The sequence below is a fragment of the Hippocampus comes genome, unplaced genomic scaffold (genome assembly GCF_001891065.2).
Source record: "Hippocampus comes isolate QL1 unplaced genomic scaffold, H_comes_QL1_v1.1 scaffold45, whole genome shotgun sequence".
Classification (NCBI taxonomy): domain Eukaryota; kingdom Metazoa; phylum Chordata; class Actinopteri; order Syngnathiformes; family Syngnathidae; genus Hippocampus; species Hippocampus comes.
Window position 1 is genome coordinate 1,501,539 of NW_017805783.1, and position 25,292 is coordinate 1,526,830.

Consider the following 25,292-nt stretch of genomic DNA (forward strand, 5'->3'; position numbering starts at 1 on the left):
AAAAAGTTCAGTCCACAACATCCCAGCAGACAAAATATTTTTTCGGAGACATCCAAAACAGCCAATAGTTATATTTTCCATATATGACACACATCAGACACCTGTAGTGTCTCACACACTTGCACAAAAATACACAAAACACTTGCTACTTTTTTCTTTTGTTTAACCTTGCAAGGTGAAAAGAGCATGTTAGATTCTCACCTCAATGTCTCTTGAGACGGAAACCTCGCTGAAAGTTAGCGACGGCCGGTGTTACAGCTTTGCCTTCTCTGAACCTTCTCTCCCTCCGCTCCCCCATACAGTAATGACCAGTAAATTGCAGGTTTTGTGATTATCAAATCGCAATTGCAATCAATTGTTCAGCCCTAACTTTTACAAAAAAATTAAAAATACCAGGCAATTACAGTGCAGGACACACATACCTAGTTCTGACCATGTCATCGAAACAGCTCCTGCAATGGCAAATGTTATTTTGTAGCTTCAAGTCACAACTGTTCTTCGCTGATGCTTAAAGGTATAATTACTTATTAAAACAGAGAAAAAATTGAATGGAAGTGTTACTCTAAGTGTTTTACTTATGAAGAAGGTGACCACAGGGAAGAACGTGCGCTCCAATTCGAGAAGTGTGGATATCCTGTGAATGCACATAAAATATGATGTCAGTAACTATCTATTAATCCACATATCCAGCATTCCTTTCTTTACTCTTCCCATTGAATATATTTCTTTACCTCCATACACACTGGACAGTTCTGCCTGGAAACATTCTCAACACACTGGAATACAGAAATGATGAGAAAAAAAAATGAATATACATTTCCTTTCCTCATCACCAAAAGATATTTCTTATTTCAATTGTTCAAGCAGATGCACGCTGATAATCACTTTGTGGTTCCCTTGCAGGTCCTGGGCTAAACACAAGTTGCACTTGTCACAATGGAAATACTTCTCTCTCGGCCCGATCCTGAAGGGATCAAAAGCGAGTAAATTCCACTGATCACACAAAAAAAGTAGCCACTAACACAGCGATTCCCAACCAGTGTGTTGGGGCACATTAGTGTGCCGCGATAGCTCGAAAAGTATTCCACGGGAAATTATTTAAAACAAATAATGTATCTTTGTCCATCTTCTATTGGATGGTAGAACACATAAAATTGACATGTGTATCACTTTTTTTTTTTGTAACAACTCACCTACATATGCCACAGGGTTGACAATGGTACTGTTTCTTATCCTTGTCAAACAAGTGACAAATGTCACAGTAATACTCCCCAAACTGCACATGACACTGTTGGCATGCCTTTTGTGCCTAGCAAAGGGTGAGAGACTGGATTTAGACGATGCTCGTAAGAGATGCAATGCAATGAACAACTTGGTACAATAATTGAATGTATGTTCAACAAGACACTTAATTTTCAAGTCCTGTCAATTTTGGCATTATCAACTCAAAATAAAATTTCATCTCTTTTGATTGTGCAAGTGTGTTGTACGGGCAAAGTACAGCTAATGTGCTACAGTTCAACAAGAAAGTGCTTTTAAAAAATTATCACGCAACTTACCTGTTGTAATGTTTGGCACTCAGAACATTGCACCTCTTCCACTTTAAATCTATCCATCTGGTGGTTTTCCTCTGCATCATGGCACAGCCTACATACATACAGTTTACCACAGCAAGGTGCCTGGATGACAGAAAAATCTTCGTATTATAACCATTTAGTCGTAAGTACAACCATAATTACGCCTTAACTCAAAAATGTGATTAAAAAAAAAACAACTATGTGACGAAATCAATTCAAGCTTGAAATGTGTATAAGAATACAGTACTTGGTTGGAATGTAATGTTTTAAAAACAAAATTATGGAACAACACAGTTTGTTCCACCAAATCCCTCCCAACTTTACCCGACTGAGTTCTGAGCATCTCTGCATAGGGCAATATGATGCCTTCGAAAAAGCAGTCAAGGTGTAAGTGCCCTGGCTTAAACCAATATATATGATCTGTGAAACATTTAACTTTTACCACTCAATACTAACACACTATTATCCAGGGCTGTCAAAATGAAGAAGTGGCTTTCCCATGTCAAGGGTCACCTCCATGATATATACGTTTGGCACAGTTTTTACATTGGATGCCCTTCTCGATGTAACCGAGCCCTTCTTATCCAGAGTTAGCACCGGCAGTGACTGGGATTCGACATGTAGCATATTACCTCTCACACTGTATGGTATTTGAACCCTTGGCCCCATGTAGAATAGCTTTGGAAGGAGAACGCCAATAGACATTTTCAAAGGATTGTAAAATGCAGAAATGTACAGCACAGTTATATAATGAGCATGTGTCCGACATCAGAGGCGAAGAACAAGAGCCTGCTTTTAGTGATCTACGTGACTAGCAAAGGAGCGGACGAGACCATCTTCAGCAGTTAATTTGGGGAATAGTGCTATGGGCCGAGACACCGATCAGAGAAGATTTTCGAGTCACCATTCGCAGCATCCTTGAATTTTTGAGAATAAGCTTTGGAAGTACTGCAAAAACAATGTACAGAACCAGCCAGTAGGAAAGGTCACAGCATCACAACGGTCTCCCTCAAGTCATCAATCTACTTATGCGGCAAATAGGCCTAACCTAACAATTAAAAACATGTAAGATGAGCATTGGAGCACGAAAGAGCGACAGCAGAACCAACGAAAAAGTGCATGCATGCGTGCATGAGGCATAAACATGCTGAACGAAAGTATGACTTAACTTCATTCAAATACATGTCCAGTCGACTCAGTACACCTCTTGCAATAATTATATTATGCATATTAACCTGATCAAACACCTCCAGATGGACAAATAGTTTAGCAGTAAAGGAGTTCCCTGTCTTAGACATGCTATAGCGTATGTGCTAGCCAATGAACGCATCGAGGGACTTTTTTGTTTTTCGTGTGAAATGTCTGTTTCTTTATTTTATTTGCAACAAAATAAGATTAGACTAGGGAACAAATACACCACAATTCAATTAAGAACAAAAATTTGAATTTATATTTTCATTGTGTGTTGCAACGTCTAGGTTTAAAATATTTGACCATTACTTCACAACAAAACAGTTTTTAAGAATAATGGGATATTTCAGTATAGGCCTAAATTAAATACCTTTATTTATTTTAAATTTTTGCACAACACTTACTAATGACTAGCATTATGAATGAAAAAGAAACAGCAATGGCTTACACCCTTTGTCTGAAGCGCTGGAGCACGGCTTGGGTCTTAACTTTATGAAAACGACGGCAACATCAGTGCTTTACCAGCCATGAGTCTCTCCTTATCTCACCGATTCCATTGTTTTGTGATTGACATATTGAACAATATCACACGGTATGAACCTAAAATAAAATGTCACCTAACCGAACAGGAAGCACTTGCGATTTCAGAAGATTATCCACCTGAAAGTACTGGTGAAACGTCCATTATTTTTTTACAGACCTGGCTAAAGTAGCAAGCGAAGGCTAGCATTCTCCCTGTTTGCACAAGTCAACACAAATAATCATTGAATCAGGAGTGCATTCGTATATTTTAATTGTATTTGGTGTTCAAGTATGAGGTCATGAAGGGGGGGGGCGTAATTTAAAACGCGAACTTACTTTTAATAAGCAGCTCCGCGCATAATGTTCACAGCCCACAAGCGCCGCCATGTTCAACACCAGTTTCTTCTTCGTCTCCGGTGTTGAACGGTATCCGACAACTTTTTACTATCCTGCCGACCCTGGGATACAACCCGCTAGTGTCCTACTCATTACTCAAGACTCATACACGACTCGCCCACTGGCAATGAATAATTCAAATCTATTTGACTAAAACGACAATCATACATATAATTAAATGACAAATATGCCGTGTTAATTGGTGATGTACATCAACGGGCATTGCAGTGAAGAAAGCAATGAAGTCTATATACTGCTCATATTTAGTCATGCTGTATAACTTTCCCATGCCCGCAGTGTAGCTTGGCGTCCTTGTAACAATCATCACTTAAAATTGGAATACTCCCTGCTGACAAACATTGGAATGCGCCAAACGGAGTACTGTATCGGTTTAGGAGAAACGAAAGTTATGATATCACACATTGTGTCTCGGTACCGCCCTTCTGATGATATAAAAATTATGTGAATCTCTTCCTGCTTCGCACTCGTGACACGCAGCCATTGTCTGTAATTCACTGATGCCCGGAATATTCTGTTATTAAAAAGCTTCAAAGAAACTGTTCATTTTCTGCGCCCTTTATTTGGATTACCAACATTCTCCTCCTCCGAAATTCAACGAACACGCGGGAGAAAGAAGGCCGCTTTCCCCCCAACAGCAACTAATCTAAAGTTGCCGAAAAACAATGTTGCAATCAAAGTTATAGGTTTGAAATTGATGGTGTCTGGGTGTTGGGATCTCCTTTTTACCGTGGGGGCGCTTGATTTGGCTTCGTGTCATCGCTGTCGGTGCGCTTGATTTTGTCTCACTAGAGAGCGCTGGTTGACGCTGCTGACGCCGCTCTTCCGCCATCTTCAACTTCCTATTGTTTGCATCAGACGGAGGCTGTCTGAATGTGCTGTGTGCGTGAGCCGCGGCAACCACACCGACATTTTCAGAGAGCTTCGGCGCTCCAGACTTTCCCCTTCAGTCGCCGAGGTCACTGCAAGCAATTTGTATGTCACTGATTTAAGGACTTCTCAGGACCCGACCACGAAACTTTGATAATGGAGGACGACCAACCAAAAACGTTGTGAGTACAAGGGCCTCGTCTATCTCCTGGAATGTGAAGGCTGCCATGTCGGAAACGTCTCCACGTTTTTTAGTTCAGATTTGCGACACCGAGATTCAAGCACGGTCATTATTTTTGCTTGCATTATATCTTTGTGGCATTTACATATACATTGTGAGATACCATAATTGAGGCTCCGGAATCAAGATTTTGCACATTAAACCGAAGACGAGCTGATATTAGCTTGCGTAATGAGCGTTGAATTTTTGGATTTCATTTGTCATGAAGCATAATTAACAGAGACCGGTCCTTGTAACGACGTGGACTTTCACGAGTACATTTATATTGGAAACATTGTCTTGTAAATGATCAATGGGGAGAGTTTCCAACTACCTTAGCGTGAGGCCCGTTTCAGCCGGCTATCGCTATCAGCTAGCTGAAAGCCAAGCCACGTCAACGCTCGGTGAGACAGCCCGGGTCAACTCTTGTAAACAGACAATCCTGCGACGATTATCGGCATAGTACAAAATGGCAACATTTCCATTTGAGATTCTTTTTTTTCCACATCGCGGCATTCCAAGTTATGTTGACTAAAAGCTAGCCCTGTTCCTAGCCTTTGTTTGCATGCTACTTCCTGTTTGATAAAAACTTGATTTTGCCACCTTTTAACTTCTCTTGTAGGTATGTGGGAAATTTGTCCAGGGATGTAACAGAGCCCCTCATTCTGCAGCTCTTCCAACAGATAGGACCCTGCAAAAGCTGTAAAATGATTTTTGATGTGAGTGTTGTCCTTGGTAATATTATGACGATGGAAAATGGGCCTTAACATGGGCACGTTAGGGTACTCAAGTGAACAAACTTGTTTGTACTCCTACTGTTTATGAAAGTAAAACCTACAGAAGTCACAATAGCAACATGAAGCAGTCAAAATTATTATGTAATGACAATAAATTAATAAAGAAAACAGACACTGCATTTTAGGTGCAAAAAAATGACGGTGAAACTTGGGTTGCAAGCGACCTTTTCACACGCTTTTTAAGTTGCACACAGTTTTTGTAAAGAATCTGCCTCTGGTTACATACATGTTCAGTTTTGTGAACCGTTTCAGCATGGATAAGTGGATTGACTCAGTGTTGTGCTTCTCACGCTATTTGACTATCATTAGCATATGCGTCACTCATTGCAATATTTATGCAGTTTTTTTTCCCCTTTTTTCATTTGAACTCTTAATCAGACCTCAGAATTACTTAAAGGTTACTGTTGGCTGTAAAAGTGCCAAAAATCCATGTAAAACTTGATATCTACTCTGCAGTAGCAAATGGAAAGCTGTTGTGTGCGGCCGTAAGTTACATTTAGATGACCAGTCACAATTCGATCAACGGCAGTCTAGATTTCTGATTAACGTTGCCAAAAAGGTTTGACATAATTTATGATCTGTACAGAAATTTGAGTGTCTCTTAAATTGGCGAAAAGTAAAAATGACACACAACTTGGATGTCTTCTCCTTGTGTCATCAAGCTGCTGTTTGTGCAGCCACAAGGTCCATCTACACACACTTGCTTCTTCCAACCCCAATTCTAACAGCGGCTGCCTAGATTTCTGATTAATGTGGCAAAAAAGGTTTGATAGTATGTATATGTGCAGTATTCATTGTATTAGCACAAACCTGGGTAACGTACAGCCCATGGGCCACAAATGGCATCCCCGTAGTCTCTGACGCATCACTTACAGCAAACATGAAGTCAAAGTAAAATGTAAAATATGCGGCACTTTTCCCTTAAAAGTTCTACTTTTATTTTAAGTGCAAATGCATAGACACCAATACAAGCGAGGCAGCCCGGAAGAGCTACAACTTGTCCGTAGTGTTGCAAACTAGCGACGTTTTCATGATATTTAGCAAGTTTTCAAACCCCCAGCGACTATTAAAAAAGAAAGGGCGAGAGAGACTAGCAAAAATGACAATACTGGTGCTGAATGTGAGCAACATTCTTACTTCCTGCACGGTGGAGGGAAAAGGATAGAAAGGATTTGGCCTGATGATAATACTGTACGTTAGAGCTAAGCGGTATATCTTTATTGTGTCAAAATCAAGATATTAATCCCAAATTTAGGACGATATTAGTGACCTGAATTTACCACGCTTGTGTTGCATGTAAATCTCAGTTCAACCAACCACGTTCCTCCTTCCAAGTTTGGTGTTGATCGACAGACAAAAGCAGCAGATGACAATCATTTTGCATTGGCCAAGTGGGAAGAGGGACACACGCAAAGCGAGGGAGACAGGCAGCTGTTGTGTGGAGATATACAGTATATATTAGTGCTGTCAAGAGATTTAAAAAATTGTGAGATTAATTATGATCTGTAATTAATTGATCTAATTAAGATATATTTTAATCTCATCTAAAAATTGCTGAGAAAACCCGTATTTTAATTTTAAATTCATTACATTATTGTGGCAGATCAAAAGACATCACAAAAAAGTGGCATTATAAAGTCTTTTACTTTTAAACAGACTTGAACAGATGCCGTCCGAGCCATTTACTTTTTCTGCTATATTTGAGACGAGTCCTAAGTCCTACCTGCAGCCTTTAGTTTCGACCACCAGGGGGAATATCACTGTTTTATTTTGTAAATCTCCAAATAATTACAAAATAAAAGGTCCATAAAAATTGCTTAGGTGAATATATCAAAAACAGTAAGAACACTTTTCTGAGCAATAAGTACTGAACACTGAGATTGCTTCAGATAATAAAAACAAAAATAAATAAAATATACCCTTAAATCACAGTGCTGTAAGTTAGCACTTCAGAAATAACTGTTCATCAGTTCAAAATAAAGTGCTAAAATAAACATCAATCACTTCTAGTAGGCGACAGAGGACACAGCAGCTATGCTGACTTCATGCCTCGTATGCGGGGTGTTCTCGAGTTTAGTTTGGCGAAGAGCTTTGCTATGGCTCGCTATATTGCTAACACTTTTGGTGCTAACTTCAGCTGTGGCTGCACTCGCGACTGGGTGCTTTGCATTGATGTGGTAGGCTAAACTTGAGCTGCTTCGGTGGTAAGCAAACTCATTCTTACAAATTAGGCACAACACTCTACCTTTATCAATAGTGCTGTCAGGGGCGTTTTTGGAATATACATTTTCCATTCATTGGGCCGAGAAATCTCACATGCTCCTCCATGTTCACCTCTCCTCTCCTCTCCTCTCCTCACCGCTGCTTACCTGGCCTTCCCAACTCCAATGAGAGCCCATCAGTTTCTGCTAAACACGTCCAAACATAATGACAGCCAATCAATGTCCGCTTCAGGCTGTAACTGACCATTGTTTCCCACCCTCAACCACTAAATTTATTTCTGTGACTACTGTGGGTTTTTTTTCTTTGATTAACAGCTGTGTATCAACAATCTTGTTCACTTATGAAGGTCTTCGAGAACAGTTGTATTTTACTGATTTCTGTGTATCAATGATAAGACTACAAACTGCATGGCATTATCATTTGACAGTGACACAATTGCTTGGATTTATTGCCAGTCTTGTTTTCCACTTTACAGACAGCTGGGAATGATCCCTACTGCTTTGTGGAGTTCTACGACCACAGGCATGCTGCTGCCTCATTGGCAGCCATGAATGGAAGGAAAATAATGGGTAAGGTAAGCTATCGTAACTACAGGGTGAGTGGGGTTTGGGTGGGCTTGGGCTGTAACCGGGGAGTTAACTGTTGTAAAATCCACACACACAAACAATGGATCCACCATATCAAATATCTCACTGTTGATGTGATGTGCTGATTACATCTGAAAATGTATCACGATACACATTTCATATCAGTCTGTCAATAAACACTGATCTTTGTCTTCTTACCAAATCAAAGTATAAAATGGTTTAAAGATAAAAGACAATATAAGACATCGAATGAGAGGAAAACTACCATTTGAAATACCTGGTAGTTTCATTCATTCATAAATTTAATTAAAATAATTTTCAAGTAATGGACTGTTATTCTGTTTGTACACTTTAATGTAGTGTAATGTACAACTTTGTTTACATCCATGCTCCCCGAGCAGCCATTGCATATTCGCGGAAATTGTAAAGATGTTTCCCCGCAACTTTGTTTACATCCATGCTCCCCGAACAGTCATTTAATTGCATATTCGCGGAAATTGTAAAGATGTTTCCCCAGAGCCAGACCATTGATAAGAGTTAAATTAAACTTCATTCATTGTTAATACAATGTTAGTCTAACCACACACACACGCACACACACAAAATGAACCAAGAGAAATAATGAGTGCCTGCATTTCAGTTGACACACAGCCTTTGGTCTAATTTAACTTGACCAGAGCTCCAATTTGAACCCATGACCTCAGAACTGTGTGACAGATGTGCTCAACAGTTAGCTACTGTGATACTTTCTGGGTTCAGTCTTCGGAAAATATATTTTTTTCTTAAATGTTAGCAATGAATACAAAACCACAGTCCTTCCTTGGATGATGTTTGTACATGGTCTTACTAGATATTAGTTGTATCATGGATCTTGACTCACTGAACCGATGTTTTGTGGGCACTTTCTTACTTAATGGCCCCATTTAAAAAAATAAAATAAAATAAATTATATATCTCATCCAACATAGACCAGGTTTTTCCAGGTTAGATGTATTTTATTGCTGTCATGACTAAAATTCAGTGATGAAAAACCTTGAAAGCTAATTTAAAGCAGTGGTCACACAATTTGTGTGGTCAAGCCATGTCTACTCATTGGTCAGAATGTCACAATGTCAACTGGTGTGATCCCATCACAGGTCTCTTGTTGTAAATCCCACCCCACCTGGCCTTTTATTTGTCCCTCTGCAGGAAGTCAAAGTCAACTGGGCCACTACACCAACAAGCCAGAAGAAAGACACAAGTAGTAAGTACAAGTTATTTAATGGGTCGCATTTTCTGTGTACAGATCATCCATCCATCCATTTTCCTAATGGCTTATCTGATACAGTTTTATTTGTAACTCGTTCGAATGATATGTATCAACATCGCTGCAAAGACCTCAACGTGCCACAAATCAGAAATGGGTGACTCGCCTCGAGCAGGACTCAAGTTGCAATTTTTAGTTATTGCGACTTGCTCAAGAAAATTTGGTAAAGACTTGACTTTGACTTGAATAGCTTGACTTTTTAAGAGAGAGGGGGAGAGAGAGAGAGGGAGGGAGAGAGAGGGAGGGAGAGGGGGAGAGAGAGGGGGAGAGAGAGAGAGAGAGAGAGAGAGAGAGAGAGAGATGATGATTCATTCATTCGCACCGACCTGGCAGTCCAGTCAGCGTTGTATGCACATTTAGGGACCGTTCCAGGATATATATATATATATATTTTTTTTTTCCTCTCCCAGGGTGAAAGTTAGGCTTGATCGATAAATATGGGGGCAGACAAAATAATTGATAAAAATGCTACAGGGTATTCACCGGAGCAATACAGATTTCTGACGGGTCTATACCCTCTACCCTATCCCGATGGATGTGCAATCCCTGCGCACTTGTTCATGTGAAGTGGCTAGCTATCACTAACAGTAATGACAGGTGCACCAAAGATCATTAATTTGAATCAATGGATTATCTTGTCGATGACGTTGGCCCAAATAGGATGGGAAAACACATAGTTTGCAGCTCACTGAAGGAGACATATAAACGACATCAAGTTGTCATTATAAAGCACACCGACAGGTAAGCTCACGTCACAATTTAGCTAGCAATACGAATACTGATATATCAGCAGTAACAACTGAGTGATTGTGCACATCTAAGCACATCGAAGCAATCTAACTTGGGGTTGGTTTATGGAAACAGTCCAAACCATTCATTTTGACTTTTTGTGGTTCGATTCACATATAGGTTCAAGCGAAACGCCCCACCACCTATTAATAATGAAGTGAAGCGATGTGCACCCAAATAGTAGGTGTCAGACACTGAATGCAAAATAAGCGAAGTGGACTCTGTTGTGGAGAGAAAAGAAGGTGTGAAGACGTTTGCCTGCATGACGAGTGGCAAGGAGTCAGTGCTTGATGGTGCGCAGCCGCATTATACAGGCCTGCTGTGTTCAATCACTTTGCATTATGACCATGACTCTTAAAAATCATGTCATTTACAAAAGTGCTTTCCACATCGAATAAGTACAGTACAGATTGAGTTGTACATTGCTCAGGTGGAAGAGTGCTCGTCTCCCTACCTGAAGGCTATTCACACATTATAGGTCACAGTAATGGCTAGAAAAAAGGTTTGTAATGTTATAGTTAGAAATAAAGTTCCGGTAAATTAAGTTTGAAATGCAACTTTAAAAACAATTTCGTGAAATAAATTCAATCAATCATCACTCATTTGTTGTTTAATCACATTTTTTAAGGTGTAAATATACTGTTGAGTGATTTGTCAAAAAACATTTTATCACTCCCATATTTGGTGTGACTGAGCAAGACTGTATGACTTGACCTACGACTTGCTTGAACCAAGTAATGACTTGACTCGACTTAAAACAGCAACAAGTATTTTCCAAAGCAAGTCTTTTTGGCTAGAGTACCGTTTCACAGCACACTCTCCTAGGACACACTCGGGCTGTGTCCGAATGTCCACACTATTCCCTACATAGTGCACTATATGGGGTCATGCCCTTTTGTAGGAGTGTCCAAATGTCCAGAGAGAACTCTCAGAAAATTTGTGATTCATTGGAAGCAGGAGGTGGGCGACTGTATCGTGAGTGAGGGGTTAGAGGATAAGGGTGGACATTCGGACACAGCCTTGATATAAAGATTAGTGCGTAACCTGAACATTCCGCTGTTCTGGGGTTTTGTTTGATCATATTGTATGTGATGGCACAAGAGGGCTTCGTGTGTCAAACCTGGAAGTGTTGACCAAGTAGCAACAAGAACTTTCTAAAGGAAGTCTTTTTTGCCACTTTGCTTGGCACTCAATACCATTGACAAATATTGTGGTTGTGCAATGGCAATTGCTCAAAGAAATCAAAGTAAAATATACCCGTGCTTTTATCATTGTATTGTATGTATTGTGTCCATATTCAAATGCACATGCACTTATTTACTTCTAGTAGACGTTGGTTCAGGGAATAAGGAGATCTTTCATAGCCATGGCATTGAAAACCCAAGAGCATTCCTTGAGCACCATGACAGTCTGTATCAGCAAACTATTCATTTTGAACATGAACATTTCTGATTGTGTCCTGCCCCCCGCCCCCCCCCCCCCCGCCCCCAAAGATCATTTTCATGTCTTTGTTGGAGACCTCAGTCCAGAAATATCTACAGAAGACGTCAAAGCTGCCTTTGGACCCTTTGGAAGAATATCGTAAGTAATATCTATTGACACGATTACAGTACAGTGATTCCTCGCTGCTTCGCAGTTCACTTATCGTGGTTTCAGTGCATCACGGATTTTTCCGAAGTACTGTATTCAGAAAAAAAGTCTGAATGACTCTGAGGTTTTGTACATACCTGTACCGTATATGCAGCGGGCACTCATTCAAGGTGCATGATTGGTTCCTGTGGAGCGACATCGACCAATGACAGCACCAAGTGGATTTATCCCATGAGCTGGTTGGCTGCGCATCTTCGCAGGCCCGCCCAGCACTTTGAGTCTCATCACACTGGTGACTCTCTGGCATACTGTCTCTTCTGTTGTTTCTTCGAGAGAGCGAGCGGTAGAGGGGGTGGGAGTGGGCCTGTCCCAAAGCAGCAGCACGTCTCTCTTCGCCTCCTTCTCATCAATACAGATTAATTGTCTTATCATTAACACATCGGCTGCGCGGGGATAGCTGGCCAGGAGCTAGCTGGAGGCTAACGGTGGCTACATTGTCAGAGCGTCAAATGAGGGCCGGCTTGTACGCCACCAGCACAAGTCTCAAGAAGGCAATGCTGATGAATTTTAATTACTGTGTAAGGTTTTATAATTAAAGATTTAAGTAAATACGTGTACTGCTATAGTCTTTGTCTCAAATATGTAAAGTATAAATACTGTTTACATATTTTAAACATGCTGGTACCCACAAACCCTTACACAAAAATTCCTGGTAGGGGGTGGGGGCGGCCAACCCTACTTCGCAGATTTTCCTCTTTCGCCGGGGATCTCGGTCCCCATTAACCACAGTTAGTGAGGGATCACTGTATTACAATAAAGGATAGGTAATGGAAGAGAATACAGGTGGCTGCTTAAGAGAGATCAGGTTATTCCCTCATCAATCTCTGAGCAATAAGAGCTAACGGGGATTCAATCTTGGTGCGTATGAGCATTCATGATATTAAGGTTGGTCTTTTTCTACAGAGATGCACGTGTTGTCAAAGATATGGCTACAGGGAAATCTAAAGGCTATGGATTTGTGTCTTTCTTCAACAAATGGGTAAGTTGTCATGTTCAACTTTCCTATTATACGTGCAAAATCGAAAATAGAAAAATCCTGGTGCACCGATGTTGCAAATGAAAAAAAATTGAAGAATCCTATCTTAGGTGTTGCAAAATGTGCCAAAATCACATGTATTATCACTGGAGGACCCTGGGCTGCTGTAGCCTTCAGGTCTGTGATGAGTGCGCCACAAGACCAGGTCAGGTGTGCGGCAGCTGGTACAGCAGCACAGATGCAGGGCTTTCGAAACCGGGGGACAGAGTGAGCGGTAAAATATATAAGTTTCTGACAAGCAAGTTTGGATATCTTTGCATTATTCTGATAGATTTCAATAATGAGGTCCCAGAGACTGTGGAAGCTCTCTGCGGGCCATGGATTTGATGACAGAAATGTTAGTAAAAGCCGACAAAAAACTGCAAAATCTGGGGTATGGCAGAGGCACTTAAAATAGTGGGATGTCTGCTGACTCTCATTTCACACAAGTTTTTGAATGTGACTCAGGACACTCAGTTATAAGGTTTTTCTACACATGCAATCACATCATTTTAGTTGTTTATTTTTATTTGTCCTCTTTAAAAGTTTTTTTCTATTAGGTTTTATAAGTTATAGATCACAGTGGACATTAAAATTATTTATTTTGGGCTTCGTTTTTTTTAATGACAAAAATGGCATTTGAACAGGGGACTTTTTATATGCACTGATACATATCAATCCCAGTGTTGACAGCACAAATACCTAAGTAGAAAAAAAGTTGTAAATCACAACAGGCACAGCTGCACTGCATAACAGTAATACCTCATTACTCACTGTAATACTTCTACCACCTCTAGTAAATAGTTTTTTTTTGTTTTCTTTGCAGTCTTATTAAAACATTTTTTGTCCCCCCCCCCCCACTAGGAAGCGGAGAATGCCATTCAACAGATGGGAGGCCAGTGGTTAGGAGGTAGACAAATCCGAACTAACTGGGCTACAAGAAAGCCCCCTGCGCCAAAAAACACCTATGAAAGTGTGTGATCATCAAAGTGCACCTTTTGCTCACTCACATTAGAGGTTTCATGTATGAAGAGCAGTATTGTCTGTTTCCTCTCAGCGAGTAACTCCAAGCACCTGTCTTTTGATGACGTCGTGAACCAGTCCAGCCCCAGTAATTGCACTGTCTACTGTGGCGGCGTCAGCACAGGACTGACAGGTGAAAACGCCTCCAGCAATTTTAATGACAAAGCCTACCCATGCAATGTAGTCACAAACCTTGTTTGTTTGTTTTATATGACTGCACATTCTTGGATGCAGAAACACATGCACTGAATAGTCTATGTATCAGGCTGTGGTTCTAACAGTGATTATCTGCGTTAGATTTATAGAACATTTCCAGTACAGCAGTTCATGGCTCATGGCTTCACATTCCTTGGTTTTTACATTCATGTGGCTTTTTTTTTTTTTTTAACCATACATTGTAAAATGTCCTAAATACACGCTCACCTTGTCTTCCTGAAATTTGATTTTCCACAACAAATCTTATCATTCAGATGCTGATCTGATCTATTTTCCTTCACCCATGCAAGATAATTTAGAACAAACGTGTATGGATAACGATCAGTAAAACAGTTGCAACAAAGAATCAGACATAGAACATAACATTTAATTGTTGTTGAACAACTTTTTTTTCCCCCCGTGCATGTTCATAGTATGTCGCATTTCAGGCATTTCTTATTGTCTTTGTTGTATTCATTTCAAATGCTCGATATGTCTAATAAGTACACCCCTGGAGGCTTTCGGAAACCTTGAGTTTGCTTTTAGAGTCAATACTTTATGTGGCATGCAGTACTACAGAATACAACAAATGTGCTGTAGGTCATTGAATCAAATTGAGATTTGTCAATATTTAGACAATGTAATTTAGACAACAATTTTGATCTTTGTCATCCAAGAAAGTCTAGCACAGCTTATTTCGAGATATCTAATTTACAAAAATTCATCCACAGATGATTAATTGTCATGAAAAATCTGAAAATTGCTTCATAAGAAAAACATACGCATTTATGTTGAGCACTGTTTGATGTAAAGTTATAATGTGTGGTTTGATATCTTCTTCTTCTGTGTTTTGGGAATAATTAATATTTGTTTCTTTTTTTATATATTGATAATTATCTTCCAGAACAACTAATGAGACAGACCTTCTCTCCTTTTGGGCAAATTATGGAAATCAGAGTTTTCCCAGATAAAGGCTATTCATTTGTAAGGTAGGTTTAAAAGCATGTATTCACTCCATCAAGAATACAGCCTATGTACTGAACCAGACAAGCGAAATGTTCATTGTCTCCCCCCCCCCTCCCCTCCCCCCCAACTCTCGAGCGTCACATGCTGAGAGATTCAATAAAGCGGAATATTATAATTCTGGTGCTTCATGGCAACGGTTCTGTTATCATTCGGCGTTGCTTGTGTGTGTTTTAAAATATTGTTTTTCTCTAGATTCAGCTCCCACGAGTCAGCAGCCCATGCCATTGTGTCCGTGAATGGAACTGCATTAGAGGGCCATATAGTCAAGTGCTACTGGGGTAAAGAGAACCCAGACATGATGAACCCAGTGCAGCAAATGCCTGTACCTCAGGTAAATCTTGAATATTTTTTGTTACTTCCATTAGTTACAAGAGACAAGGGGAAAAAAAAAAGTAAAAGATGTGACCACGATGCAGTACAGTTCTACACCGGTCACTCCATCCATTTTCTATACTGTTTATTCTCACTAGGGTCACGGGTGAGCTGGAGGGTTTCCTAGCTGACTTTGGTCAAGAGGTGGGATACACCCTGGACTAAGTGCCAAGCCAATTGCAGGCCGCAAATAGACAAACAATCATTCATACTAAAGGGCAATTTAGGACCTTCAATGAACTTAATATTCATGCGAAAGCAATAAAGAACATAATTTTGCTGCTGGCCGGAAGGAACCCTTGCAATTTCAAAGCACAATTTTAAGATAATTAGATAATCAGAAAAAACAGCACCATAGACCGCATTGTTAAAGTAGGTATTATATCTTATACGCTGTTGTGCAGACACATCAACTACCAGTGTGACAAACGGCTGCCATCTTGGTGGAATCTTCTAAAAAGCGCAGATTGAGCACTTAAAACACCTCTAGATTCCCAGGAAAAAAAAATTCAAAACACAGCTTCGTTATGCAGTAGCCGCCCAGAAAAAAAAAGGGATTGCTCTCATTCCTCATCTCCTGCCCACTACCCACCAAAGCCCTCTTCAACAGCCCCAAAAGTCCTTCGTGCACACATTCTCAGTCTGCCTTTCATTTTTGCTTGTGTCAGTTACATCATGAGGCAAATTCACGGCTGAATTTGAACTCTCCTCTTGAAAATGCAGAAGTGAAGCCTTTCGAAATCCGTGGGTAATAGAGTAGTTGACAATACTCTACGCTGTTAGGACCCACTGAAAAACTGCAGCAATAGTTACTCTTGTAAGCATTACTCTTTACGCTTCATTCAGTCTTCGCATGCAGCCAGTTTTGATAAAAGATTGTCTCATTCAAGCTACGCACTGAACTACGCAAGTAACTTCCCTATGAGGGCGGACTCGGACGGTTTCATTGGTCAACTGTGTTTGTTGGTTGTGACAAGATGATCAGTAAATCTATTGGCTGCATGAAGGCTCATCAGTAAAAATTCATCACCGAAGCGCGTAACATTAAAAGCCGCAGGGTACAAAGCATGGCAAAAAAGAAGCGGCTTGTAGTCCGCAAAGTACAGCTGAAAAAGAAAATCGCTTTTAACAATTTAAATTAATCTCCAAAGTTAACTTTGATAGCCATAGTACAAACATTTTGATGGACAGTCATAGAAACAAATGATTAAAAACATAACTCCACATTGCACTGATTGTAGTTTTTTGTGCGTGTCATGCGTATGTTACTGTTTCACAAACCTGACGGTCTCCTCTTGTGTAACGCTAAATGTTTGGCAAATAATGCAACACTGTCTTCCCATGTCTGCATGGCTGAGAGTGAACGAAAATAAGATATAGATAAGTGAGAATAGCACTTAGCGATACTAGCTTCAACTATTCTGATCACTGCTAATCTTAACATTATTACCATCAGTACTTGGAGATGGGCGGCGAGGAACAAGAGCAGGGGTGAAAATTGAAAGTCTTTGTTGCCAAAATGTAAACATCTTTTGTACTATTGAGTATTTTGGTATTCAGAACTCCAATTGAAAATTCAATTTGAATTATCGGGTTAATTGGGGGGGGGGGGATTCTAGTTTCGTAGTGATTTTGATAACTAAAACACAGTTGAGTAAGCCTAGTTTATCAAAATTTGATCGACATAAACAGCAACCGTGTCAGACTGTCAGCATCAAAGTGTGCAGTCATTTAGAACGAGTGATAGAAGCTGTGTTGGTCTCTGTTGCATTATATGTAATGAATGCTCTTTGTTTTTCTCAATTAGTTATGCTTTCATAGGGATGTCCCAATCCAATCACGTGATTGGAAATCAGGGCCAATCACGTGATTTTCAACTGATCCGTCATCGGTTGAAAAAGATGGGTTTATTCATTTTCTGAATATTTAAAAGTCGCAAAGAAAACACAGTGTTACAAATGTGCAAATATTTTGCCAGATAGAACCGTAAGAGTTGAGTTTCATATGACACAATGTTACATTTCCGTTTAAAATAAAGAATAAAAATACGCATGTGTATTCACACGCACACACACAGGTCTCCTCCACTCCGCTCAGTTATCCTGCAAGCAGAGAGCGGCACCTTTGTCACCATAGCTTGATTGGAGAGAGTGGCAAGATGAATTATACTCCGATAGAAGGCTCCCTTGCACAAAGTCTCCTCGCTCATCGCATCGTCCAACAGTTTAGTGTGACAGACAGGTTCCGCAACTTAAAACAAAAGACTCTGACTCGGTGCCAAAAAAAATGTGTGATCGGGACATTCCCTCTCAGGGACATTCTGCATCAAGCCATTCTAATAGTGTGCATGTCTTTCTTTGGATTCAGCAGAACAAGATTAGCTTCCCTGCAGCTCAGCCCTACAACCAGTGGGGCCAGTGGTATGGCAATGGGCCTCAGATCAACCAGTATGTCCCAAATGGGTGGCAGGTTCCCAGCTACGGTGTCTATGGTCAGGCCTGGAACCAGCAGGGCTTCAAGTAAGTAGCTCGCAATGCACAGGGCCCTCCTTCACCGCCTACTTCTACTCCAGCACCACCAAGATTGTGGCATCACAAGCCTCCTCTGGCTACTGGATGGGAGCTGTGAAACTTCTCTCTTGTCTCTCGCTCAACTCCACATCCATCTACTTTCTCATCAGCCCTTCACCTTGACCATCTTGACAGGATGAACAAAGTTAGATTTGTTTTGTTGTGTTTGTTTTCTGTGTGTCATCCCCGAGCATTTCACCTCATGTGGGCAAGGGTTTATTCCAATGTTTTTGCCATTTAAATTGTGAGCTTGCATGTCAGAGTTTCTAAACAATAAAATACGTGTTTTTAAAAAAAATGTTAAGTGCTAAATTTGAATTTCATTCACTGTCCAGACCAAAAGGTTGCTTTATCATTACATTGAAGGATTGTAGTCTTTTAGATTGTTCAAAGCCAGGGGAACACCTAACCTACTGTTTAGTCACACCTGAAAATGAAAGTATGAAATGTACACGATATGGCAGCAGCAGAATTGCCACTGCTATAAAGGCTTATTTCTCGCTTCACGTTTGAGAAACATCAGGCTGCGGTATTGATCCCCTCATGATCAACGAAACCCTTAGAGAGACACGACCGGAAACGGCACATCAGGAGGATTACAGAGAACCATGACATCGGTGCAACATCTTAATGACTGTGTCTCTGAGGTCTGCATCCTGGTACCTAATAACTCCCATTAATCCCAATTGAGCTGCAGGTACTGCAAACCACTACCAGTGACGCTCATAAAATTCTAAAGATTAAAAAAAAAAAAAGATCAGACAGCGTGGATGGGTGAAAAGAGAAATGGTATGTAGTGACTACAGCTTGTCATGCTGTCAACTCTCCTGTCCACGATTTGACCTTTTAATTTACCACCAAGTGCTGGTACTGCACGGCTCACTATCCTTGGTTTTCAACTGTGATGATCGTGTTCCCGCTTTAATTTGAAATATGATGTTTTTTTTTTTTTTTTTTTTGGTTTTTTTGTCCATCATCACTTATACAACTGTCCCCATGCCCACTTTTGTTTCATCCCTCCCACCTCCCCATCAAAAATACACACATCTTTGAGACTGTATGTGAATGTCACACATTTGTAGGTTCTATTCTGATTGCAAGAAATGTTCGGTGATATTTTATGTAACCCCCTCTCCCCAATAAAACATAATTTTTTTTGGACAACATAACACAGTCTAAATTCTTGGTGAACGCGGATACAAAGGGGTGACGATGTATTTCAGAGTAGCATAGTTGTAAAAGCACGTTTCCTGCTTAGAAGCCGGACCTCCCCCGACTTGGAATTTGCAGAATTCACACTGAATTCACTGTTTTCTCTGTTGGGGCCAATTTTACTGTAGGAAGATGTGGCACGCTCATCTTTTATTAGTGTGGCTAACCAAATAGTAACTTGTCATATTGCTGGTTCTTAGTTAGGAAGTGGAGGTGGTCAGGCAGGCGGGATGCGCGAAACCAAAATGTGCTTGCCACGCTTAGCCTTTATGCTTTTGGTCTGCTTGTCTACCGTGTTTAATCAAAAGAAACCTTTTGCCATCGCTAATCTCTGCTTTTAATCTTTTTTTGCTTCATCTGCCTTACAAACTTTAATCTGTATGCTTTCCTCAGTCTAGCCTGTCCAGATTCTCGTAGCTCTAATATGTATTGTCCCCTTGGCCCCCCGTTTCGACTCATCTCTTCTAACCTACTGGCATTTTGTCTCTCTGTCTTGTCTCTACCTCCTTTTTGCAGTCACATACCGGCCAATGCTGGGTGGACTGGCATGAGCGCCATCAGTAACGGTGGGGTTATGGAGCCCACACAGGGATTGAATGGGAGTATGCTTGCCAACCAGCCTGGTATGGGAGCCGCAGGATACCCCACACACTGATAACGGGGAAGGGCAGGAGATATGTCAACCGTCTGCCTTTTTTGGCTTTAACGTGCTCACTGGGGCCATTACCTCTTGGCAGCACTAAGACATTTACTCGGATGTGGATCCGATTGGGGTGATTGACTTCTTTTGGAGGTGTAAAAGGTATTTCTTTTTGGGGGGTTGGGGGTTGAGGTCACAAGATCCAGGATGGAGCAGTTTGACCCACGCAGGTATTTACACCCTCTATTGGAGCCAAAAGTGGCTGAGATCCTGGGTCCGTACAATTTTTTTTTTTTTAAGTTAACTGTCACAAAACTGTAAAGGAGAACCTTTTTTTCTGGTTTTTACAAATGGCTTCCATGGTAGTTCCTCAGAATCACTGGGCGTTGTCTTATTTTTGGTTTTAAAGAAACGGTCAAGGTCTAGAGTTTTTGCTAAGTTATGAACCTGAATTCTTTGAGGAATGGAAATCTGTTTCATTTGTACACATTAAAATCTATTGCAGGGATTGTTTGCCACTGCTGCTTCTCTGTAAAGGCAGTTAAATATTGCACAGTCCCCCCCTGCTTCTACTCACTTGACAAATTACATTTTTTTTCCTTTGCATTCCATTTTTCGTTCATTTATATTTTGGACAGCCTCAAAATCTTTTAGCCACATGTAAATAACTCACTTTGATACCACGTAAGTACGAATGCTACTGTTAACTGTGGGTGCTTGCTTTCATTTTTGGTTCAAACCAACTCTCCAGTTAACTCCCATAATGTGAGTAGCAGTAGCAGCACTGACACAGTGCGACATGATTCTTTCATGCAGGGACAAAGATGGCATTGCTATGCAGTGCACACGTAAAACGTTGGACGCAATCCTGATGTAAAGAAATTTTAATGCCGCCCCCCCCCCATGCATTTTTTTTGTATAAAAGCTCTTCAGTGGGTCATTTAACATTTACACCTACTCTGTTTGCCAGAGTTGGGGAGGCCTACATTACTGTTGCCTTATTAAGCTGGTTTCTTTTAGCTGATAAGATACTTTTCACTTTGGCAGTGCCTACAGTTGTTTTCAGACCCTTCTGTTTTGAAAGGTGTTAATCCCTGAGAACTGATGACTCTGCTACTGTAAACAATGTTTTCTTGCTTTTGTCCTATTAAAAATGCTCATGAACACAGATTCCGTTGCTTTATTTATTACAGGGAGTGTCCAAACACTGAACCTAAGATGACATTTTTCCCGAACGTGAGTTTGAGGACATTAAATATTACATTTAACTAATGTAATTATTAGTAACCTTAAACCTGCAAGCCCGAGTTCCCACGTTTTTTGCATTCTTAAATCGACCCATACTTTATCCGTGAATTCACTTCGAATGCAGTATTAATTTTTGGCAGCAGATGGCGACATCGGCCTATTACAGACTCCCGCTCGTACGCTCCCTGCAACTGCCTTTGGAGATACTTTTGCACCACAAGTGAACGGTTAGAATGACTAAAATGAAGGCTTTTTCACATCGACTTCTGTGGCCTCAAATTGATACCGTGTCATCTCAGGCGAACAATTATTTGAAAATACTCAACGGTTCAGAATGGCGTTATTCGGTCTGGACAGTCGGTCTGGCTGGTCTAAAAAAAGAAGACAATTCTGACAAGCTTATAAATGATTTGTCTCTTGATAGCTTCCTAGCCAGGGATAGCCCGGACCAGGCTTCACTGAATCTGTCAGAGAATTAGGGATGTGCACATTAGAGTTGGAATCCATTCAAGTGCTGAAGCTTGCTGTCTTTGTCTCAGGTCATTTCTTGTCTCTTCTTTTCAACAAACATGACAATAACACAGTACTGCACACACACAGTCAACCTGTGCTTGCAGTTTCTTATGGCAAGGTAAAATAAAACAATAAAAGCCAAGTCTAACATATGCTCAAAATAGAAAACAGCTCAAGAATATTCACATATAACTGATGCAATCACTTTGCAATATCTTCTTTGGTGTGACTCGATTTTTAACACTCAAGTTCAAACATATCTGTTTAAATGGCACTTAAGGATTTCCCAGGTGGTGATGTCGTTGTCTGTGACATGCTTTTGTATATTCAGCCTGTTTTAGGGGGCTGTCCAGTCATGCAAAAGAGGAAGTGGAGAGACGGTGTAAGATGGGCCCCTAAGAAAATGTAATAATTCATTCATCAACATAATATGCCCAAAATAAACACTTCTAGTGGGGCAAATAAACGACGCAAGAATATAACGTTGTTTTTATGGAACAAAATGTTTTACATATACACGACATACATACATACACACACATACACACACACACATATATATATATATATATACTTTTTCTTTTTTTGGGGCGGGGGAGTCAATGAAATGTGGTTCATCGATGGTCTTGACTGAAAGGAAGTATGATAAAAATAATAAAATAAATATTGCAGCATGTTTGTATTGCAGGTGGCTGAGAGAGTTCAGTAAGAGTACTGATGCAGAAACAAATGAGCTGAAGAAAGTAGTGAGAGCTTGAGAGACGTCGAGGTACCCTGCAAATTGCTTGAGTGAACAGCATTTGTGTGTGTTTTCTGTGTTTCCCGCGTCAAGTGACAGCTTGCTGCAGTGGCTGACAGCAAATATACATGTTCCAGTAATTAACCTTGACAGACCCAATGTGTTGCCAACAGCAGAAAACCTGCTAATGACACAATTCATCCAGAATTAAGGCGTCCTGTCAGACTAAAGCCACACAGGCGCTGAACATTATGCGCGCGAATGTCGGACGGGGTCATTTAAAAGAGGTGAAAATGTGTGAAAGCAAAACATAAGTGTGTGACTTCACAGCATTTTTCTGGTTGAATGGACAAAAATTCCTATAGATACACTCTAAATGAACATCTTATTGAAAATCTTCCCAAATGAGTGAATGTTGGTTGCTGACTGACCTTTTTTTCCATGTAGTTGAACAGCAATACATATGGTGTACTGCATGAAAAGTGTATTTGCGTATTTCTTTCTTCCACTGGTGAGAAGCAACATATAACATGTCGTTTTTTTACACAGTACTTTTCAGTCTGTACCCTTTTTTTTTGTTGCTTTTGCTTAAGTTAAGGAATTGAATCAGTACTTTAAAGTGTTTTACTTCTACTTACTGTAAGTACGGAGTGTGAGTACAGTTCTGCCCCCTCTGCTTTCTGCAAGCAATAAATCCCGCGCTGACAGATGTGTGTCACCTCATTATTGAAGCTGTCAGTGGTGCAGATGGACATGAGGAGATGAGTCTTTGATCAGGGATGCGGGTAGGCCTGTTATTAAGCTAATATCACTTCCTGTGTGCAGAGATGCATAGTTTGGAACCAATCTCAGAAAAGTCTTATGTAGGACAAAGTCAGCCTGCGGCTAACTCACCATATTACTACATATCTGTAATACGCCAAATGGGGAAGAAGAAAAAAGAAGCCCTCCATCTGACTTGACTCAACTCACGTCACCGGCGCAGACTAAAGAGAACGCCATGGATCAAAGACTGTATGTCACATACCCACCCCTTCCCTAAATTCATATCTGAATATTAAAAAAAAAAAAAAAAGCTAAAGTCAAGACTGCGCGTGCACTGTGTGTTGGGTGAAAGAAGGCTGCCTAGCTCCTTGCCTTGAAGCATGTTTATGTACTTTGTCACTCAGGGAAATGAAATGTGTAAATCCAAATGTCAGCAAAGAAGAGGACATTTGTGACAGTACAGAGCATCATGTTTCAATTTCCCACCCCCTTCTATTTCTTCAACTCCACATAAAAATGTGGTCTTCTGGCTGCACTGCTGACGGATTCATGGCACATACAGAGAGATGACAGAAGACCCCAAAATGAATGGAACAGAAAAGAAAGAAGGGCAACGGTCTCTAGAATAGATGCACATTCAAACTTACATGTAAGGGACAACCAAGGTCAGCAATAAATGTCTCTGTGTCTCTGTCGGTGTGAGCATAACCAAGACCAAGGCTGGAGTGACACAGTAATGGAGGGTAGGATATGGATGTGGCCTGTGTGTGTTTGTCTGTCACCGGCACTCAGTGGCTCTGCCATTCACTTGCACATACCCAGAGTTGACAGCCCCCGCTTAAATGTGTCACTCGACATTACTACACAGGCAGATATTAGGAAAGGGAGGGCTCGAGTGGAGGAGGGGCAAATGGCAAGCAAGCAGCAACGGAGCTACAAAATAAGTTAGGTCAGGTGCTCAAATTTAGCAAGAGAGATGCACCCATGGGCCATGAGCTGAAATGTGGTTTGACTAAAACATTGACACATCGTAGGCACCTGTGCAAACAACCAGTAGCTTTGTTCTGATAACATTTCAACAATCATGCAATCTTTCTGTTGGAGGTTTAGCCACAGAATCTTAAAAATATTTTATGGGACAATGCTGTGGGAGTTAATGACAAATATTTGCAAAGTTTGGATGATTTATACAGTGTATTAGATTTTTAAAAAATGAACATATGCCATTGGAAGACATGCATTCTCCATCCATCCATTTTCCGATCCGCTTTATCCTCACAAGGGTCGCGGGCAGTGCTGGAGCCTATCCCAGCTGTCTTCAGGCAGTAGGCGGGGGACACCCCGAACCAGTTGCCAGACAATCACAGGAGTACAGTATAATAGAAATAAATGATCTACTTGTAAGGAGACTGTATTTCCCTCCCTGCATAGTTTATGAAAACGTTGGCCACCTCTCAATGTCCTGTCTTATCTCATGGCTGGAGAAAAATAAATCAGGTCAAAATTGATGCTATCTTGTTTTTTTGTCACAGTAAATTGAAACATACAGTTGTTATTTAGCAAATCGGAGAGTGTTGCAATGTTCTAGGTAAGGGCCACATGTCAAAACATATCCTTCAGCCTGCTCTGGTGTGCTGTAGTAACAACAACGACTGTTTGAAAGTCCAATCAGCACCATTCTTCTCATGTCACTCAGTCCCAATCTAGTGGCACAATCAACAAAACTGCCTCAATTTCCCGACAACGTGCATACCAAACAGAGACTCAACTATGCATAAGAGCTTGCAAACAAAGGGTTATATCAGTCACTGGCAGTGACTCAAAACCT

The 25,292-nt window shown here is 40.6% G+C and overlaps 2 protein-coding genes across 4 annotated transcripts in view; one reads left to right on the forward strand and one right to left on the reverse strand.

Annotated features, from left to right (window-relative positions):
* The window catches only part of rchy1 (ring finger and CHY zinc finger domain containing 1), a 7,730-nt gene extending 3,187 nt beyond the window's left edge, over positions 1 to 4,543 (reverse strand). The window contains exons 1-7 of one of the 2 annotated variants that reach the window (XM_019885214.1): positions 3,627 to 3,848; positions 1,560 to 1,679; positions 1,194 to 1,309; positions 886 to 964; positions 732 to 776; positions 576 to 634; positions 423 to 452 (exon numbers count right to left, since the gene is read on the reverse strand). In XM_019885214.1, coding sequence (XP_019740773.1) covers positions 423 to 452; positions 576 to 634; positions 732 to 776; positions 886 to 964; positions 1,194 to 1,309; positions 1,560 to 1,679; positions 3,627 to 3,677 — 500 coding nt within the window. In that variant the 5' untranslated portion in view covers positions 3,678 to 3,848. Of the gene's footprint in view, positions 1 to 422; positions 453 to 575; positions 635 to 731; positions 777 to 885; positions 965 to 1,193; positions 1,310 to 1,559; positions 1,680 to 3,626; positions 3,849 to 4,433 lie in introns of those variants that run through there. The other variant, XM_019885215.1, reaches the window with a different exon arrangement.
* Positions 4,544 to 4,642: 99 nt separating this feature from the next.
* Positions 4,643 to 21,369, forward strand: LOC109525002 (nucleolysin TIA-1). 2 transcript variants are annotated; one of them, XM_019885212.1, is made up of 12 exons: positions 4,643 to 4,756; positions 5,417 to 5,513; positions 8,290 to 8,388; positions 9,590 to 9,644; positions 11,990 to 12,077; positions 13,050 to 13,125; positions 14,026 to 14,134; positions 14,219 to 14,317; positions 15,284 to 15,368; positions 15,598 to 15,736; positions 18,145 to 18,296; positions 20,076 to 21,369. In XM_019885212.1, exons 1-12 carry the CDS (start codon positions 4,731 to 4,733, stop codon positions 20,212 to 20,214), a joined length of 1,164 nt encoding a protein of 387 aa, XP_019740771.1. In that variant the 5' UTR covers positions 4,643 to 4,730; the 3' UTR covers positions 20,215 to 21,369. The 2 variants fall into 2 exon arrangements, with proteins under 2 accessions (XP_019740771.1, XP_019740772.1); XM_019885213.1 differs by having other exon boundaries at positions 18,148 to 18,296.
* Positions 21,370 to 25,292: the final 3,923 nt, after the last annotated feature.

Bases quoted from the DNA above. Each gene is read 5' to 3' on its own strand.
- LOC109525002 (XM_019885212.1), top strand. From the start codon at position 4,731: ATGGAGGACGACCAACCAAAAACGTT. The intron at 5,514-8,289 runs GTGAGTGTTGTC...TCCACTTTACAG, and splicing joins GCTGTAAAATGATTTTTGAT to ACAGCTGGGAATGATCCCTA. The intron at 14,318-15,283 runs GTGAAAACGCCT...ATTATCTTCCAG, and splicing joins CGTCAGCACAGGACTGACAG to AACAACTAATGAGACAGACC.